This window comes from Felis catus, chromosome D1 (assembly GCF_018350175.1).
Source record: "Felis catus isolate Fca126 chromosome D1, F.catus_Fca126_mat1.0, whole genome shotgun sequence".
Classification (NCBI taxonomy): domain Eukaryota; kingdom Metazoa; phylum Chordata; class Mammalia; order Carnivora; family Felidae; genus Felis; species Felis catus.
Genome location: NC_058377.1, coordinates 60698298 through 60716704, shown reverse-complemented (window position 1 = coordinate 60716704; position 18407 = coordinate 60698298). Strand labels below are relative to the sequence as shown.

General features: G+C 39.4%; 3 protein-coding genes across 4 annotated transcripts in view; 2 read left to right on the top strand and 1 right to left on the bottom strand.

Annotated features, from left to right (window-relative positions):
• LOC101081161 (olfactory receptor 51H1-like) overlaps positions 1-18407 on the bottom strand; it is a 309613-nt gene that overhangs the window by 203012 nt on the left and 88194 nt on the right. The window lies entirely within an intron of this gene.
• On the top strand, positions 25-17885 carry LOC101100330 (olfactory receptor 51E2). 2 transcript variants are annotated; one of them, XM_023239490.2, is made up of 2 exons: positions 25-187; positions 15502-17885. In XM_023239490.2, exon 2 carries the CDS (start codon positions 15560-15562, stop codon positions 16520-16522), a length of 963 nt encoding a protein of 320 aa, XP_023095258.1. In that variant the 5' UTR covers positions 25-187; positions 15502-15559; the 3' UTR covers positions 16523-17885. The 2 variants fall into 2 exon arrangements, with proteins under 2 accessions (XP_023095258.1, XP_044894747.1); XM_045038812.1 differs by lacking the exon at positions 25-187 and adding an exon at positions 1573-2406.
• LOC105260971 (olfactory receptor 51F2-like) lies at positions 5851-7302 on the top strand. Its single transcript, XM_011286672.3, is given in 1 exon segment — positions 5851-7302. A coding segment is annotated over 1 exon segment (945 nt). The 5' UTR covers positions 5851-6246; the 3' UTR covers positions 7192-7302.

Genomic DNA, 18407 nt, shown 5'->3' with positions numbered 1-18407 from the left:
CTGGGAACCACCATACCCTGGAGACACAGTGAGTGACACCACTGCCAGGAAGAGACCTTTCAGCTCTGGGCCTGTCTCTATCCAGGCTGGAACAAGTCTTCTCATAAACTTGGTCCTCCCCTGGAATCTAAAGCCTCCTCAGCTTTCTGAGCCTAAAAGAGACCAGCAAAACTGCTGTAGAAACTCTGTAAGTAAAACCATTTTGTTCGATGAAAACATTTGACTGTAGGCAAGCTGAACTTTTTTATCCACAGGAAGAATTTCCTCACAATGTGCAGAATTAGATTAGATAGTGAGATAGTGGGCTGATATGGACAGTAGAATTTATAGAATTATTTACTCTCAGGAAACCTGCAAAGAAGGGGCATTTTGTTCTGCCCAGCGTACATTGGACAGCCTGTGGTTTGTTAAGCAAATGGCTCTATTAGAGTGCTTATATGTTTATCATAAGAGTGCTTATATGTTTATGTTAGTGGTTTGGTGCTTGAGAAAACCAAAGAGGTTGTCAGGAGTTGAAAAGTCATTTCTAAGCCCAATTATTCCTACTAAAAATTTTTTAAAATACCAATTTTGAACACCTACTGCATGCCAAGCACAGTATTAGGCACTGTATACAGTCGACCTTCTAGATGGAGAAACTGGATCAAAGAAAGTTTATACTACTTGTACACAAAACAATAGTTTTCGGGAGCAGGAGTGTTGAAGTTTTTTTTTTTTTTAATTGGGTTTAAAACCCCAAGTCTGACATTCATTAGCTGTGTGTGATTCTGAATATGTTTCATAACCCCTCTGATACTCAGTTATCAGGAAAAGGAAATCAAAGTGAATTTAATAATACTTGCCAAATGATGTTGTAGTAAGAATTGAAAGAATGTTTCTCAAGTGCTTAGCTCTGCAACATTCACAAAATAAATTCTAAGAAATGGTAGCTGCTGTTATGAGTAATTTTTTTTATTATTATTGCTATAAAGAGTCTTAAAAGTAGTTATGTTTAAGCAAGGATCTGAACCCAGATCAGTCACATGCTACAGTGATGCCATGAGCAATGGCTTGGACAATACTGATAATGCTATATGGTCTGTTTCAGCAGCTAAAGACATAGCCACAAGCTATAGCTCACAACAGTACAATGGAAGAAGAGCATCACTGTGATCTGAGAGGGCAGGAAAATTAAGAGACTATAGCTTATATCTCACATGTGAAAAGGAAGGTTGTACATGGATTGGAGAGGACGGATTAAACAGAGTCCAGGGTGATGGCAGCATGAAGAGTTGTTTGGGGGAATTTTGGTACCTCTCCCTAATAATATCTATTAGTCCCCCTTTATTCTTTGATATGAACAGATAAGTTTTCCAGTTAAGAAAAGCACAATGAAATGCAACTTCAAGTACCCACTACAAACCACATTGCTATTACTTAGCCTTCAAACATAAACCTCCTCATTCTCCAGTTTTTGACATTTTAGAAGTAAAATCAATAAATATTTTAAAAACATTTGCACGTAGGGGATGAGAGGGAGAAGATTGTGTGTGTGTGTGTGTGTGTGTGTGTGTGTGTGTGTGTGTGTGTGAAGGCAGTAACTCTGATTAGATTATTTGTTCGAGTTTGATGTCATTTACTGATAAATGAGGCAGAAGAGAGAGCACCAGGTTTGGAATGGGGAAAGGAATGAGTTTTGTTTGGCTCATACTGAGGTGGAAGTGTCTGAGAGATAATGGGTGGGGTATGCCTCAAGGGTAGATAAAGTAGTTTATTCACCTTTTATTCACTGGCACTTAGCAGAGAGCTTTGACTTGTTCTCCAAACTGCTGCCTGTTAGTTTTCCCAAAACGCCTATTTGATCATCTCACTCTAGTTCCATTATTCATTACTGCCTTCGAATTTCAGCCCAGACATTTTACCATGGCTTCAAAGATCCTGTTAACTTTTGAACTGTAGAGCTCAGGAAAAGCTATAATTAGATTTCAGATTTACGCATCATCTGGATATAAGTGCTATTTATAGCCTTGGGAAAAACTAAGATATTCCAAAGAGAGAATACTGGACAGCAAGAAAAGAACAGGGGTTTCTTGAAAGAAAAAGACTCCTAAAGAACAACTGAAAAGACAAAGAACAAAACCACTGTTTGATAAACAGATTTTTAAAAAACCTACAGAATTACTATCATTGAAGCTAATGAAGGAGCATTTCAAAGAAAAGTTGCCAAAAACTGTGAAAATTTGAGATGAGGGAGAGGAAAATAAATCTGAAAATAAACATTTGGACCTGTATTTAGAAAGTCATTGGTGACATAAGTTGGAGAATTTCCTGAGTCACTGGAGAAAGAACCCAGATTGTCACTGAAGGTGAAGGAAAAATAAAGCCAGGCAGATGGTCCTTCAAAGAACATTTTTGTCATTGCAAAAGGTAAGGCAGTAACTTGAGGGAGAAACAAGGTTTGTGTTTTATTTCACTTACTAGCAAAGCACAGTGGCCAACTGTGAAAGATGGTCAATATATCTTAGTTGAATTGAATGTGTTGAAAATATCTATATAAATGTGTGGGAAGTTTTCATTAATGGTTTGGGGTATAAGCTGAGTATTGAAGTGAAGCTGCATAAAAGGAGCCACTGGTACTACTGAAGATACTAAAGAAGGAAAGGAATTTTCTTGGAGTTAAGGGAGAAGAAATGAAGAATGATTTACTTATTCATAAAATATTTGGAAATGCCTAGCTCGGTGCTCTGCAACTAAAACCAAAGTTCCTTCTCCTTTCTGTGGAATGCAAGATATTCATGTCCTGGCCCTGTGAATTTCTCTAGCTTGTCTCCCATGTCACCCAGATCATTTTTAAGTCTCCAGAATTTTAATTTTCTTGTAGTTGTCCAACAAACTTTCTGTGCTATTATTTCATTCAGTTTCTGTTCATGTTGTTATCTATGTCAAGAACACCCTTTTCCTCATTTTCATCCTTATAAACTTACATTCATCCATCAAAACTTCACACAATTATAATTCATCTTCTTGGTTAAGAGTTCTTGGAATAAATTCCTCTTGACACACACAGACACATTCATGTATACGCACACTCAGAATCTGTCACTCCACACTATTCTGTCTTATCACTTAGAAATACCTTATCCTGTGTACTCTACAGCTAGTGGTATTTCTTTGACTCCTCCTATTATGCAGTGTGCCTACTACAGTGCCTCGCATGTAGTACGTGTTCAAAACTGGTAAGTTTTCATTTTCACAGGAGTCACTGGGCTCTTATTAAAGATAAAGTTTTCAGCCTTAAGAAGATGAGGTGTTGACAACCTCTCTGGTTTTCTCAGGCACTAAACCACTGTTATTTTTCTTGCTTCATATCCTTAGTGCTAAAACAATACCCAGTGAGCTCCCAGTTTGATACTATAATGAACTAAGTGTTGATGATGGTTGATCAAGAGCTTAAATGGAGTTGTTGGCTATGAAAAGGAATAAGGAATCTTCTGTGTCTACACCCAGCATGGATGAGGAGAGGGTACAGGAAGACCAGCTGTAGAGCAATGGAAAGGAAGGAATTTGAGAGAGTTCTCTTCCCTCTGCTAGACTCAGCTCAAATTAGCTCAGCCTATATTTTATGTTCTTATTCTGATCTCTCAACAAGAAAGGGAAGGGGAAAAACTGACAAGAAGAACAAAAATGTTCAATGAATAAATTGTTTGAATTAATAAAATAATATAAAGTAAGCCATGGAGAAATAATGAAGAAAGAGAAATTATTCAGATAGCAATTTTTAAAAATGAACTCTTGGAGTGCCTGGGTGGCTCAGTCAGTTGAGTGTCTGACTTCAGCTCAGGTCGTGATCTCACAGTTAGTTCGAGCCCCACACTGGGCTCTGTGCTGACAGCTCAGAGCCTGGAGCCTGCTTTGGATTCTGTGTCTCCCTCTTTCTCTGCCCCTCCCCCACTCACGCTCTGTCTTTCTCCCTCTCTCAAAAATAAACAAACATTTTAAAATTTAAAAAAAAAGATCTCTTATAAAATTTCCTGGAACTCAATAACAAAAGTTACAACTCAAACATTGCATGTCATAGTAATAATCATCGTAAAAGTCTTCATAATAGCCAGACTTGAGTGACACATATGGAGGTGTTCTGCACCTCCATAACCCTCTTTGTTATTCACCACTATACACTAGATGGTGAAGTTATTTATCAACAGTGCTATTATTTCTCCCTCACTTGATTTTAAATTCTTTAAGAGAGATTTTGTTGGTTTCTAACACCACACTATGCATAAAGTAGGTGCTCAGTTAATGTCCCTGAGAGTATAAGTCATGAGCAAAGGAAGAGATATTATAGATTCATTCTGGCTCAACACTTCCACATATACCATTCTAAAAGCTTTGATTGAATACTTCCTTTCTACTTACAGAAAGCATAGCAATCTTTCAATCACTTATTTTCCTGAGAAGCCTTCTCAAGATACCCCAAACCTTTTATACACTATTGAACTGTTCCCTTTTTCATAATTACTCTAGCTCCCATGGACCCCAGGAAGTTGCTAATGTCAAAAACTGAGACCTGCATTCTGGAAATTAATAGTAAATACACAGGTCAAGGACTTGTGGAAAATGAGATAATAATAATAATAATAATAATAATTTAAAATAAAATTATCACAAGTACTATTAATTTAACAAGTAGATTTTTAGATTGCCATTCTGATCAATATATATTTTTTTAAAGCTAAATAGAGTTACTAAGAATGTTTTTCAGAAATCAATGTATTTACGAAAAGTGCTAATAGAATTTGTTAAACCACAAATTTGGTAAACTTGTTAACTTTCAAAATTTCACAATTAACTGAAATGCATGCCAGCTGAACAAATCTGTATCCAATTCATTTCTGTGTAATGTTGGTTGTATCATGACACTCAATAAACAGTCATTGGAAGCAGTGTCAAAAAGAAAATGCTCCCTTTCTTAATGAATATTCCCTTTCTGTCAACTTTTATTTCTATTAAGAGGTTGTATAATACATTTCTGACAGTGATTTCATTGGTTCCCTGAGGATATTCTCATGACTCTACACTGTAGTCTAAAGTTATAGTTCACTCTTTGGGTCAATTCATGTAACTTAGCATTTCTTTTTCCTCTAATATTTCATTGATCTCAATTTTAAAAAGTTCCCAATTTTTAAAACTAAGATTTCTTTAGGGAATCCTTGAGGCACTTTATCTGGGTGAACTTGAGTGGTTGGGAAACACTTAGGTTCCCCTGACAACCAGTTACCTTACTGACTGAACCCTCTCCAGTCATAGGCCTAATGTCTGTTTTCCCAAGACCCCCTCTTCCAACTCATTCATGCCCATCTGACTAGCCTGCAATTCTGTACTCAATGAAAAAAGAAATGCAATGTTCACAGTAAAGTTAATATCTTTTCTTCCAGAGCAAAATAGTAAAATTCTATTAAATATCTCCTGAGAAGTATGTCTTAACAGAATGTAAAACAGCTAGTCTTCAGGCAGATTGAAGAGAGGAATATATTTGAATAAGGCAGCATGCTATACCATATGGGGGGGCAGAGGCCTCTGTCTCTATGGTGGTAGATCTGTGTTCTAACTCCATTACCCAAATGAAACACCAGATGTTATACTGCAAGTGTCAATTTAAAGATTAGATACCATAGATATCTGCACATGACTGCACCCAGTGCCTAAGCCATTTATTATTATTTCATATGTGTTGCTTTGTATCATAACTATCTCTTTCTCAATATTTTCTGGCTTCCCAAATTGTAAGCTTATCTGTCTCCTATACTTAAGGCTGATGTACTATCATTGTTCCAACAGTCCCAGTCTATTTTTCTCTGATGCCAACTACACAGAAAAACTAAACTGCTACCTCTTTATCACATTTGGAAGTCCAGAAAGGATGAAATATTATTGACCTATGTTTAGTAGGGTGTCTTCACTTAGTCTAGTCATCTCTGGCTAGACAAGTGAGGGAAAAAGTCACATAGTATAAACATAACTACCAACAAAGGGTCCCAGGACAGAAAAATGATGGTCTGGGACACATACAAGAATGATACCTACTACAGAAGTTGAAATCTTACAATTCCTTTATCAATTTAAGTGAGTAATTCACTTTTACATAGTATATAAATATTCATCTTTGGTTTGTTTTTGATTGATAACATTATTTATAATTAGATTAATATAAAAAATATAGTTGTTGTTTCAGAGTTTCATCTTGGAACTCTGTATTTTTAATCCAGCATGTCAAACTTCCAGAATATCACATCTACGTCCATCACTTTCCTGCTAACTGGTGTTCCTGGGCTGGAAGTCTTCCACACCTGGATCTCCATTCCTTTCTGCTTTCTCTACATAACCGCCCTCTCAGGAAATAGCCTGATTCTCTTTGCCATTGTCACTCAGCCCAGCCTCCACGAACCCATGTATTATTTCCTCTCCATGCTGTCCACCACTGACCTCGGCCTGTCCATATCTACCCTGGTCACCATGTTGGGTATATTCTGGTTTGATGCCAGGTTGATCAGCTTTAATGCCTTCTTGTCACAGATGTTCTATATTAAACTCTTCACTGTCATGGAATCTTCAGTGTTGTTGGCCATGACCTTTGATCGTTTTGTGGCCATCTCTAATCCACTCAGGTATGCCACCATTTTAACTGATTTCAGAATAGCTCAAAGTGGAGTGGCAACTGTCATCAGGGGGACACTAATGCTAACACCAATGGTAGCACTTCTTAAAAGACTGTCCTTCTGCCACAGCCATGTGCTCCACCACTCCTACTGCTTCCACCCTGATGTGATGAAGCTCTCGTGCACAGACACTAGGATCAACAATGCAGTTGGGTTGACTACCATGATCTCTACTGTTGGTGTTGACTCAATCCTCATCCTCCTTTCTTATATTTTGATTATTAAGACTGTCCTCAGCATTGCATCCCCAGAAGAGAGGAAGAAAGCCTTCAGCACATGTATTTCCCATATTGGGACTGTTGCTATTTTCTATTTTCCATTGATCAGTCTGTCCTTTGTTCACAGATTTGGGAAATGAGCCCCAGCCTATGTTCATACAATGATTGCTAACACCTACCTCCTAATCCCTCCTGTAATGAACTCCTTCATCTATAGTGTGAAGACCAAACAGATACACAGAGCTATGATAAAAATTCTCCATTCCAAAGATACATAGAATCATAGAATTCTAGTGGTCTACGTTATGAATTTAAAAACAAAACTTGTGATCATGAAACAAAAATTTAAAATTAAATCTGGAATATATGTAAAACATCAGCTACCTTGACCCTTTATTTTACAGATGAGGAGACAGAGACTTGAAGATAGAAGGGATGAATTGTGTAAAGTCCTAAATCTAGAATTTCTCCCACCCACCACTGTTTGTTCTAAACTGTTTATCCTGCCAACAGACTATATCTTCTTACTTGGTCCTCTTTATAGCAGTTAGAATGACACATTATGAGAAAGCCACTCCTTTATGAGAAATAGGTAGTATTTTCTTAACTGTAATAATAATTTTTACTAACAGGGGCACCTGGGTGGCTCAGTCAGTTAAGCAATTGACTCTTGCTTTCAGCTCAGGTCATGATCTTGCAATTACTGAGTTCAAACCAAGTACACATTACTGTGTACTGACAGTGCACAGCCTGCTTGTGACTCTCTCTCTCTCTCTCTCTCTCTCTCTCTAATAAACTTAAAAAAATAATTTTTACTAGCATTATTTCTTTTGACTAGTCATGGTTCTTAGTGTTTTTTTACATTTATTTACACATCTAAAACAACATTATAAGGTAGTTATTTCTTTGATCAATGAAAAAACTGAGGCACAAAAATGTTAAGTTACTTGCTTAAACATCTCATAAACAACAGAGCATACTTCACATGCATGCAAACTGACTCCAGGGTCCCCAACACTCCTAACTTCAACTATATTTTTACCTATAATAATATAATACATATATAATTATATATACACATACATATGATTATATTATATATATATATATATATATATATATATATATATATATACACACATATATATGAGTCCATGTAATTTGTATTTGGGTGACATAAAGAAGCAAAACAAACAAACAGACAAATAACAAACAAAAAAACCCACAACTCTATCCTCTAGAAATTTTCAACCACATTATGGAGAAAAACCCCAAAATAGAATATTCTAACCTGAAAAGTACAAATGTGTTTCTACCCGATTGTTCTTTCCCAACTAAACATATTCCAGAATTTCTCTTTGCTTTCCACCAACTTTCTGCCCCAGCAGAAACTGAAAAATGACTAAGAACTGCAAATGAATTTCACTTTGTATCATTTACTTGGAAATGCTCAATTTGTGGCCATATGCTTAATATAAAGGCTTAATCCAACAAGTTAATTATTTTTTCCAACCTGGGTATGTCCATTAATTCTCAAATATTTACAGCACATGTTTCAATGACACATTGATATCACTTGGTAAAGTCGGCCCCTTAAGGTGGTATCAGTTCCAGCAAGGAAGGAGTAGTCCGTCATATCTACAGGAAGTTTATTAGGTGACAACAGTACTATAATAAAAAGGATGGTGTGAAAATTCTCAGTATGTTTGACAATAACATTTTCAGTCTCAATTATTGTTGGTCTTCACTTCCCTGATCTTTGTATGCTGGAAAGTTCCAGGATTTTGTTCTCAGACCTGATTTTCTCTGTTATATTCCCATTTTTGGTTATCTCATCTAGCATCATGGCTTTAAATACCATCGACATGCTGGCAAATCCCAAACTAATATTTATAGTCCAGACTCATATGCTATATATCAGTACTCCTACTAAAATGTTTAACAGTCATCTCAGATTATCATGCCCCAAACCATATCCTAATATTCACATAACCACATCTTCCCTGAGAAATTCTATTTTTCATGTTGCTGATATAGAACTCTTGGGGTTATTTCTGACACCTGTCTGTCTTTTCCACTCCACATCCAAACTATCAGCAAATGCTGATGACTCTTTCTTTCAGATATTCCACATATGGATACCTGGAATCCAGCTTCTTTAAACCACCTCTGATGCTACCACCATGTTCCAAGCCAACATTATCCTGGACCTGAAATATAATAGTCTCCTGGTAGATCTTTCTTCAGCACTTTTGCTTTTTTGAAAAAATGTGTATTTATTTACTTTTGAGAGAGACAGCAGAGGAGGGGCAGAGAGAGAGGGAGACAAAGAATCCCAAGCAGGCTCCACACTGTCAGCACAGAGCCTGACTTAGGGTTTGAATTTACAGTGAGATCATGACCTGAGCCAAAATCAAGAGTCAGATGCCTAACCAACTGTGCCACCCAGGCACCCCACCACTTTTGCTTTACTATCTATTTTCCCCATGGTAGTTAGAGCGATTTTTCCATTTTTTTTAAATGTTTTTATTTATTTTTGAGACAGAAAGAGACAGAGCATGAGCAGGGGAGGAGCAGAGAGAAGGAGACACAGAGAAGGAGACGCAGGCTCCAGGCTCTGAGCTATCAGCACAGAGCCCAACGCAGGGCTCGAACTCACAGACTTTGAGATCATGACCTGAGCTGAAGTCGGACACCCAACCAACTGAGCCACCCAGGTGCCCCTAGAGTGATTTTTTTTTTAATTTTAGAGAGAGAGAATGCATAAGCCAGGGGAGGGGGACAGAGAGAGAGAGAGAGAGAGAGAGAGAGAGAGAGAGAACCCCAAGCAGGCTCCACACTCAGTGTGGGGCCCAGCAGAGGGCTCAATCTCACAACCCTGGGATCATGACCTGAGCCAAAATCAACAGTCAGGCACTCAACTGACTGAGCTACCCAGGCACCCCTAGAGTGATTATTTTAATACATAAAAAAGATCATACCACTTCCTCTGTTCAACATATCCCAGTGTCTTATCCAGGGAAAATTCACAGTCATTATAATATCTCATGAGGATCTATATGATTTAACTCCCCTGTACCATCCCAATTTCATCTCCTACTACTCTCCCCTTTATTCATTCTACTATACCTGCACTAGCCTCCAAATATTTCCTTAAACCCACCAACCATACTTCAACATCGAACTTCTCACTTTCTGTCCTCCCTACTTGGAATGTTCTTCCCCAAACACCCTCATGGCTTACTGCCTCAACTCATGCAGGTCTCTGCCTAAGTGTTACCTTACTACAGGGCCCTTGACATTAAAAATAACAACAACAACACTCACGCAATTCCTGTCTTCATTCACTCTCTTCATTACCTATTTTGTTTTTAATCCCTGGTATTCCTCTCCCCCACCAAAACAGTTATTTATTCTCTAGTTTCCCCATTACAAGGTAAGGTCTTTGAGAATAAGAACTTTGTTTCATTCATGCTGTCTTCCAGACCCCAAACTAGGGTCTGCCACATAATAAAATAATAACAACCCTGGATGACCTGGCTCTATTTAGGTCTCAAGCCTCATCACCTGCCCTCTGTTCAGGGCTGCAGGCACAACAAACCAATTGCATTTCTTACCTGTGATTGCTCTGGGTCACTTACAACCCTTTGCACAAGCTGTTACCTCCCTCTGTAGCACCCTCACTATCTCCCTTCTCCTGACTTAGAATAGAAGTGACTTAATCTCAAAGGCATTTCCTGACTTCTCAAGTCCATCTGGTGTCCTTTCCAGGTGCTTCTGCAGAACTTTGTGCCTCTTTCTCAGGACATCCCTTTTCAGACCCTACTGTAACTACTTCCTCACCACAGATTCTGTGCCCACTTCCTATGACCAGGGACTATGACTCATTCATTCACTGTTGGAAAGAAGTGAAAAAGTTCAGATGATGTACATTTACAGACTTGATATTTATTTGTTTGTGGGGGAAGAGGAAGGGAAACTTAGAGAAGAATGATGAGGTACACAGAGTCCTAAAAATCAGAATAAGAAGGAACGTCAGTCTAAAAAACCAGATAGCCAAGATGATCATAGTACTTCTGCAGATATTTCTCCCCTACCTCATCACCCCCAACATACACACTAACCTATGGACAGTCCCACTATCCAACAATCCTGGAAACTTGGAAGCTTTTATCACTAGGAAGTGGGTAATTTGGACAATTTGGGAATAGGTGGTTTGAAGAGCAAATGTCACCTCTGACCAAGGTAGACAAGCTCATAATGAATTAGAAAAGTTCCTGAAAGCTGAGGTGAGTAGTATACACATAGCTGCTATTGTAGCTACCTGAATTCATACTATAAGTAAAAATCCTTAACTGTCCTGTAAAAAGTCCTATAAAGTCCTATATGATCCAATTCCCTATTATCTGATCCTATCTCCCTATTGCTCTTATGTTCTCTCTGCTCAGACACACTGGCCTCCTTGTTATTCTAAACTCCCAGATACACTCCCCTCTCAGCTTTGTAGCTTCTGTTCTTCTTCTTCAGATAGCCATCCTCAGAGATCTCCATGGATATATTTCTCACTCTCTCCAGGCTTCTCCTCAAATGTCTCCATTTTGTGAGATATTCCCCCAACAACTTCATTTAAAATTTCAACTTTCATTCCTGGTGGTCTAGTGGTCCAGGAGCTCAGTGCCTTTTTGTGCATCCCTTCACCCTCTTTATGAAGAAACTGTTCTCAAACAGGTTTTTCAACTTTCAGGGGCATCTGGGTGGCTCAGTCGGTTAAGCATCGGACTTTTGCTCAGGTCATGATCTTGTGGTCCATGAGTTTGAGCCCCATATTGAGCTCTGGGCTGACAGCTCAGAGCCTGAAGCCTGCTTCATATCTGTGTCTCCCTCTCTCTCTCTGCCCCTCCCGTGCTCATGCTCCGTCTCTCTTTGTCCCTCAAAAATAAATAAATGTTAAATTTTTTTTCAAATTTCAACTTTCCACCCTAATATTTACCTATTCTCTTCTTCACTTTTTTTTTCTCTTTAGGTAGTCATAAGAAGAAACTATTTAGTTTCACATAATAACCATGTACCATGTGTCCCTCTTACCAGGATGTATAATTCATGAGGGTGGACTTTTAAAAAAGAATTTTGTATTTCTTATTACATTGTAGACCCCTGATAAATATTCATTAAATGTGAATGAATAAAGAATCAGCACACCTAGTTCTCCAACCAGTATTTCACGAATAACTCTGCAACCAAGGCAAAGAGCCTTTATCTCAACCATGCCTTATGTGTGCACCTAACACAGGTGCAATAGAGTGGGTTCCCTACTTCAAGGTCTATTTCATCAACTGAAAGAAAAGCTGGGAATGAAAATCTGAAGAAGTACACGCCCTTATTTTGACTTATGGAAATTACTGGTTTTGTGTACCCATCTTGGCTTTTAAACAGGATGTGAACTCCTAGAGCCCAAGGACATAACTATAGATCCAGATTGCCTGTCACGTCTAGCAAAGTGGCTAATGAGGAAACGCTCTAACTTCTGTTGCTAACTGGGGAAATTTGAGTTATTTGGAAGAGTGTGGATAGATTGTCTAAAGCCCTGTATGTGTAAGTGTGGGAGTGACGGAAGAGTCAGTGCCCTCTTGTGATCACCTCCCCTCATACACACACCTAAAACAGTGGGATGGAACTGGAGAGTGTTATGCTAAGTGAAATAAGTCATACAAAGAAAGACAGGTACCATATGTTTTCACTCTTATGTAGATCCTGAGATCCTGTGACACCCATATGGACATGGAGATACTGTCCCCTGCCTGCCAAGCCCCAGGGGCCTCAGTTCATACTCCCACAGTCTGTCCCCATGGGCCTCCTAGGCAGTGCTATAAATAGGCCTGTGAAAGGGAGAGCCAGCTCCAGCTGCACTCTCTCTCAGTAGGACTGCATGGTTTTCAAGCGAGTGCACTCTCGCCTGGGGTCAGGAAGCCAAAATTCCTGCCATCCTAAGAGACCTTGAGGACACCATAACTGTCTCATGGAAGGAGGGGAAAGCCCCTTTGTCCAACCCACATCTTCATGGGCCGAGAAGAAATGTCCCAGAGCACTGGCTGACAGTCCAGAAAGGCAAGTAAGAGTGAATGCAACAGCCACATTCAGACCCAAAGAGAAGCTGAAATTGGTCCTAGACAGAGGTCACTTTAGGCAGAAGGCCAGACAACATGGGAGAGAGACATGAGGTCTTCTGGGATAGGTAATTGGGGAGACAAGATAATGGTTCAAAGTCTTAGACTGTTACCAGCAAAGCAGAAAAGATGCCCTGCGGAAAGAGGAGTCAGGAAAGGATCCAACTCTGTGGCCAACAGAGACCCTTATATCTGTGGGTACTCACATAGTAACATGTGCAAGAGGCTTTGGGAAAGGGGAAATAAATTACTGTGTTCCCCCTACTCCCCCTCCATGACTTTTCCTTCATTTGGGGCCCCATTTCTCTTGGAAACCAAGGTCCAATGATCTGGCCTCCCTCCAGGGAAGTTTCCTTAGCATTACCCATACTTTTCAGCCTGACTTGTTTCGATTTCTGAATCTCCCACCCCAAGCTACCTATGATAGATACATAGATGACTGGATGGATACAAGACATAAGCTATCTTTAATCTCATTGAAGGATGCAATTATCTGTCTATGAAAAGGTCTTTTCATTCTCTGACAGAGGCTTGGGGCTAAGTTTAGGATTTCATATTTGCCAAGGAGAGTAGCTATTATGTCTTTGCATAAGATCTGAGGATAGGGAGAAGAGAAAATAGTGGTCAGAGGTATGAATTTGTGATCTTTGACTTGAGAATTTTGTGACCTTTGACTTGAATTTGTTCTCCCTTGCTTATCCACAATGAGGATAATCCAAGTCACATCTTTTAGTTCCCATTTTATCACACAATATTTTAAGACTGCTGGTCTCCAAACCCTCCCCCTTAAAGCCAAATAAAAGAGAGACTCCCAGTTGCAGTAAGGACTCAGATTAGGAGTGAAGAAGAAGCCTGAGAAAATGAACAGGTTTACCTAACTATCACTGATGAAGACACCTGCAGAGTTTCCCAAAATTCAGAGGCCCTACCTCTTGAAGCCAAGCCTTTGGCTTTTTAGAAACAATTAGCTCTAAAAACCAGGGCACCTAGGGAGCCTAGCAGGGGAAAGTGTTTGATGAGGTCAAAGCCCAGGTGTGTGGGTGGGAGGGCAGGGGCAGAGCCAGTGGGGGGCAGGACAGGGCTTCCAAAAGCAAAAAGCTTCCCCTAATATGAATGACTTGTTGGCAGAGGTTCCAAAAAAGACAAAGCTCTAGGAGGGTTAGGACTCAACCTAAGATCTCCTTGGGGTAAGGAATATGGCCTTGGAGGCAGCTGTCTTATGTCGAGAAACACATCAGCCAGGAATAGAGAGAAGAGCCTTCACAAGGGACAATGCCAGGCAGCTAGGATCTGTTGGAGGCCACATACCCTCATCTGCTGGAAGCCAGGACCTTCATCCCCAGATAAGTCAGTGGAGGGAACTACTCCCAAAGGAGTTTCCTTATTTTCCTCAATAGATTGACTTGTGGGCCTCTTTTCCTTAGTGGTTTTTTTTTTTTTTTTCATTTTTAGAAAATTCCTGTTTTTGTGTTTCTTTCTTCCCTTGCTGGCCTTAGACCTAGGGACCTAAAATCCTGGAAATCTGAAGGAAAAAAAAAAAATCCAAAACCTATCCCCATTGTCTTGGTATACCCATTAATCCCTTCTCTAATTCCTACTTAATGTTTAAAAACAAAAGGATCATTTCTCTTCCCCTCCCATGCATTAAATGCACACTTTATGCTAACACTTATCCCAAAATTCTAATAATTTTGTTACTTGTCTATCTTCCACCATAGACAAGGCATCTGAAGGGCAAAAGATGTGTCTTTTATCTCTGTGTCATGAGCATCTAGAACATTGCCTTGTACATAGTAGATCATATAAGTAGATGCTTATAAAATGAATGAACAATTGAAGGAAAGGAAGGGAAGGAGAACACACCTGTAAAGGGGTTCCCAATAGGGTATCTGTTAACACTTATCTGAGAAAAGGACCACCCAGTATCCAGACAATGAAGGTGTGGGCCAGGAGTCTGAAGGAATTTGGAAAGGATACATTTTGGGATAAGCATTGTTCTCCCCAGGTTCCCTTTAAAAAATGTAAACGGACCTTGGGAATAGTAACTGATAAATGAATTTTTTTATGTTTATTTATTTTTGAGAGAGAAAGCATTAATAGGACAGGGACAGAGAGAAAGGGAAACAGAGGATCAAAAGCGGACTCTCCACTGACAACAGTGAGCCTGATGTGGGATTCGAAATCACCAACTGTGAGATCATGACCTGAGCCAAAGTCAAACACTCAACCAACTGAGCCACCCAGGCTCCCTGATAAATGAATTTTAACTACCATTTTCCCTTTGGAAGAGGACTTTAGAGCTTATGAAAGAGTGTAAATGGCTTGGAAGAGTGGGAGGAGACAGTAGGAGAGGGAGAGCTGAGAAACATTCAGTTTCCAGGATTCCAGGGCTGGCCTCTCTGATTGTGCTCCATGTCCTAGCAGGCTAGCTGGCTGCCAGTGTGACCTCACCCTCTCCAGTGCCCCCTACTCGGTGCCAGCTATGAGTTCCTGCAATTTCACACATGCCACCTTTGTACTCATTGGTATCCCCGGATTAGAAGAAGCCCATTTCTGGATCGGCTTCCCCCTGCTTTCAATGTATGCTGTAGCAGTGTTTGGAAACTGCATCGTGGTGTTCATCGTAAGGACGGAGCGCAGCCTGCATGCTCCCATGTACCTCTTTCTCTGCATGTTGGCAGCCATTGACCTGGCATTGTCCACATCCACCATGCCCAAGATCCTCGCCCTCTTCTGGTTTGATTCCCGGGAGATTACCTATGATGCCTGCATTGCCCAGATGTTTTTTATTCATGCCCTCTCAGCTATTGAGTCCACCATCCTGCTGGCCATGGCCTTTGACCGTTATATAGCCATCTGTCACCCACTACGCCACGCAGCAGTGCTCAACAATACAGTAACAGCCCAGATTGGCATGGTGGCCGTGGTCCGTGGATCCCTCTTCTTTATCCCACTGCCTCTGCTCATCAAGCGGCTGGCCTTCTGCCACTCCAATGTGCTCTCACACTCCTATTGCGTGCACCAGGATATGATGAAGTTGGCCTATGCAGACACATTGCCCAATGAGGTCTATGGTCTTACTGCCATTCTGCTGGTTATGGGCGTGGATGTCCTCTTCATCTCCTTGTCCTATTTTCTGATTATACGAACAGTTCTACAACTGCCTTCCAAGTCAGAGCGGGCCAAGGCTTTTGGAACCTGTGTGTCACACATCGGTGTGGTTTTAGCCTTCTATGTTCCTCTCATTGGACTCTCAGTGGTTCACCGTTTTGGAAAAGGCCTTGACCCCATCGTGCATGTTCTTATGGGTGATGTCTATCTACTTCTGCCTCCTGTGATCAATCCCATCATCTATGGTGCCAAGACCAAAAAGATCAGAACTCGGATGCTAGCTATGTTCAAGATCAGCTGTGACAAGGACCCTCAGGCTGTGGGAAGCAGGTGATCTTTACCACTTTCCCTTATCCTTAGTGGCTTGACATAATGATTTCCTAATACTAGCTTATTTCTAGTTGCCTATTTAATGATTTTTCCTGATGTGGCCTCCAAATGCTACCTCTGCTTGGGATGAAAGTTTGGAGGCTACCATGATTACCTTTCATAGGAAATTCGTTTTTATTAATGAAAATTCACAATTTTGGAATATAAATTCTTGAGCATCACAGCTGATGGTATAATTGGCAATATGTAGCAAGAAATTTTTAAAGCTTATATGCTTTAATGCTTTCTCACTTTTGGAAATTTATCCTAACAAAATATCCCTAAATGCTGAAAGCAGTTTTTCATAAAATACATTGGCTACACCACTATTAATCATATACTAAAGATCACAGGATATAATATATAAAAGTAAGGAATAGTAAATTTGAGTATGGTCCATTTATTTAATGAAATATATGTGGAACAATCCATATTAAAAGAATATTATGTGACCTTTAAAGACTCTGCTATAAAATGAAACATGCATATAATGTTAAAAATAAAATAAAAAGGACACATGATTGAAATTAACTTGAAAAGCAATCTATGCCTTCAAGGAAATGTGCTCAAATTAGTGACTCATTTCAGTTTTGACTTTCTAAATTTATTTATTATGGATGTCTTCTTTAAATGACATGTATAACTTTCAAAATGAAGAAAATGAAACTGATAATTTACACAAACCTAAGCTTGTCAAAGACCTCATTGTTGGTTTACTATGCAATATCTGAAAATTTATCTAAGCCCTACACAATAATGCTAATGAACATGTCTGAAGTGTTTACCATGTTCTAGGCACTATACTAACTGCTTTAGAGATTTTATCTGATCTTCACAACAATTTTGGGGGTAGGTACCATTTTTGTCCCCCATTACAAGTGAGAGAAATGAGCCTTTCATTAACAAGATAACTAAGTCATAGTTTGTGGGTGCTGTGCCAAGATTTGAAATTGAGTTTGATAACCAAATATAGTTACTTAATTTCCACATTATATTGCTTCCTGTTTAATATATTCCATTTATTTCTTCAGCCTGTGCAAATCCTGTTTTCTCTCTGCTGTGTGTCTTCTAAGATGAGTGACTTTGTGTTGAGAGATAACTCTGCCCTCATGAGCAACAAATCCAGATTGCTCTTCGTGATTTATAGTCACCTTTCATGTTCTACAGCCTGTTTCTTTCCAGATTAAGGGAGAGTATTTTTGTCTACTTATAGATTACATCTTCTCACCCATATCTCCCTTTTGTCAGTATATCCTGTATCTTTTAAATATTTCATATGTGTGGGTTTTAACTTAAGTATAAGACAATAAAATTTTATTTTAAATTTTGCTAAGTGTTATGCCTACTGTTTTTATATTTATAGAATCCTATAAACTCAGATTTGAAGATGCAGGAGATTCTCTAGTCTACTTTCCTAGTCTACCACAGGTATTGTTTGTACAACTGTGAAGATGCTGAATGCATCTTTTCTCAAGGTGGGATATTTCCATTTTATGGTTGAAATCAGATCTGATGAGAAGCTGAAACGTGACTAAAATCATTGGGTCTCTTAGTAGCTTCACTGAATAAATGTTGGGTGGGAGATTTGGGTGGATAAACCAAGGGGGAGACTCCAATCTCCTTAGAGCTTCCTTAGGAGAAGGAAACATCAGACACTTAACCTTTCCTCTGGAGAAAGGGTCCTCCTAGTATATGTATCTGTGATCATCCAATTGTGATTCCCTGATCAGAGGCAGTCAAGTGGCCTCCAAAGTCACACAGCTAATCAACACAGATAGACTAGGACTGAGAGAAAGAACTAGAATGGAAGAAATGAGTGACTTCCCTAAAGAAACAAAGAGATGCCCATT

Excerpts from the sequence above, each read along its gene's own strand:
- LOC101100330 (XM_023239490.2), top strand. The coding sequence starts at position 15,560 with ATGAGTTCCTGCAATTTCACACATGCCACCTTTGTACTCATTGGTATC.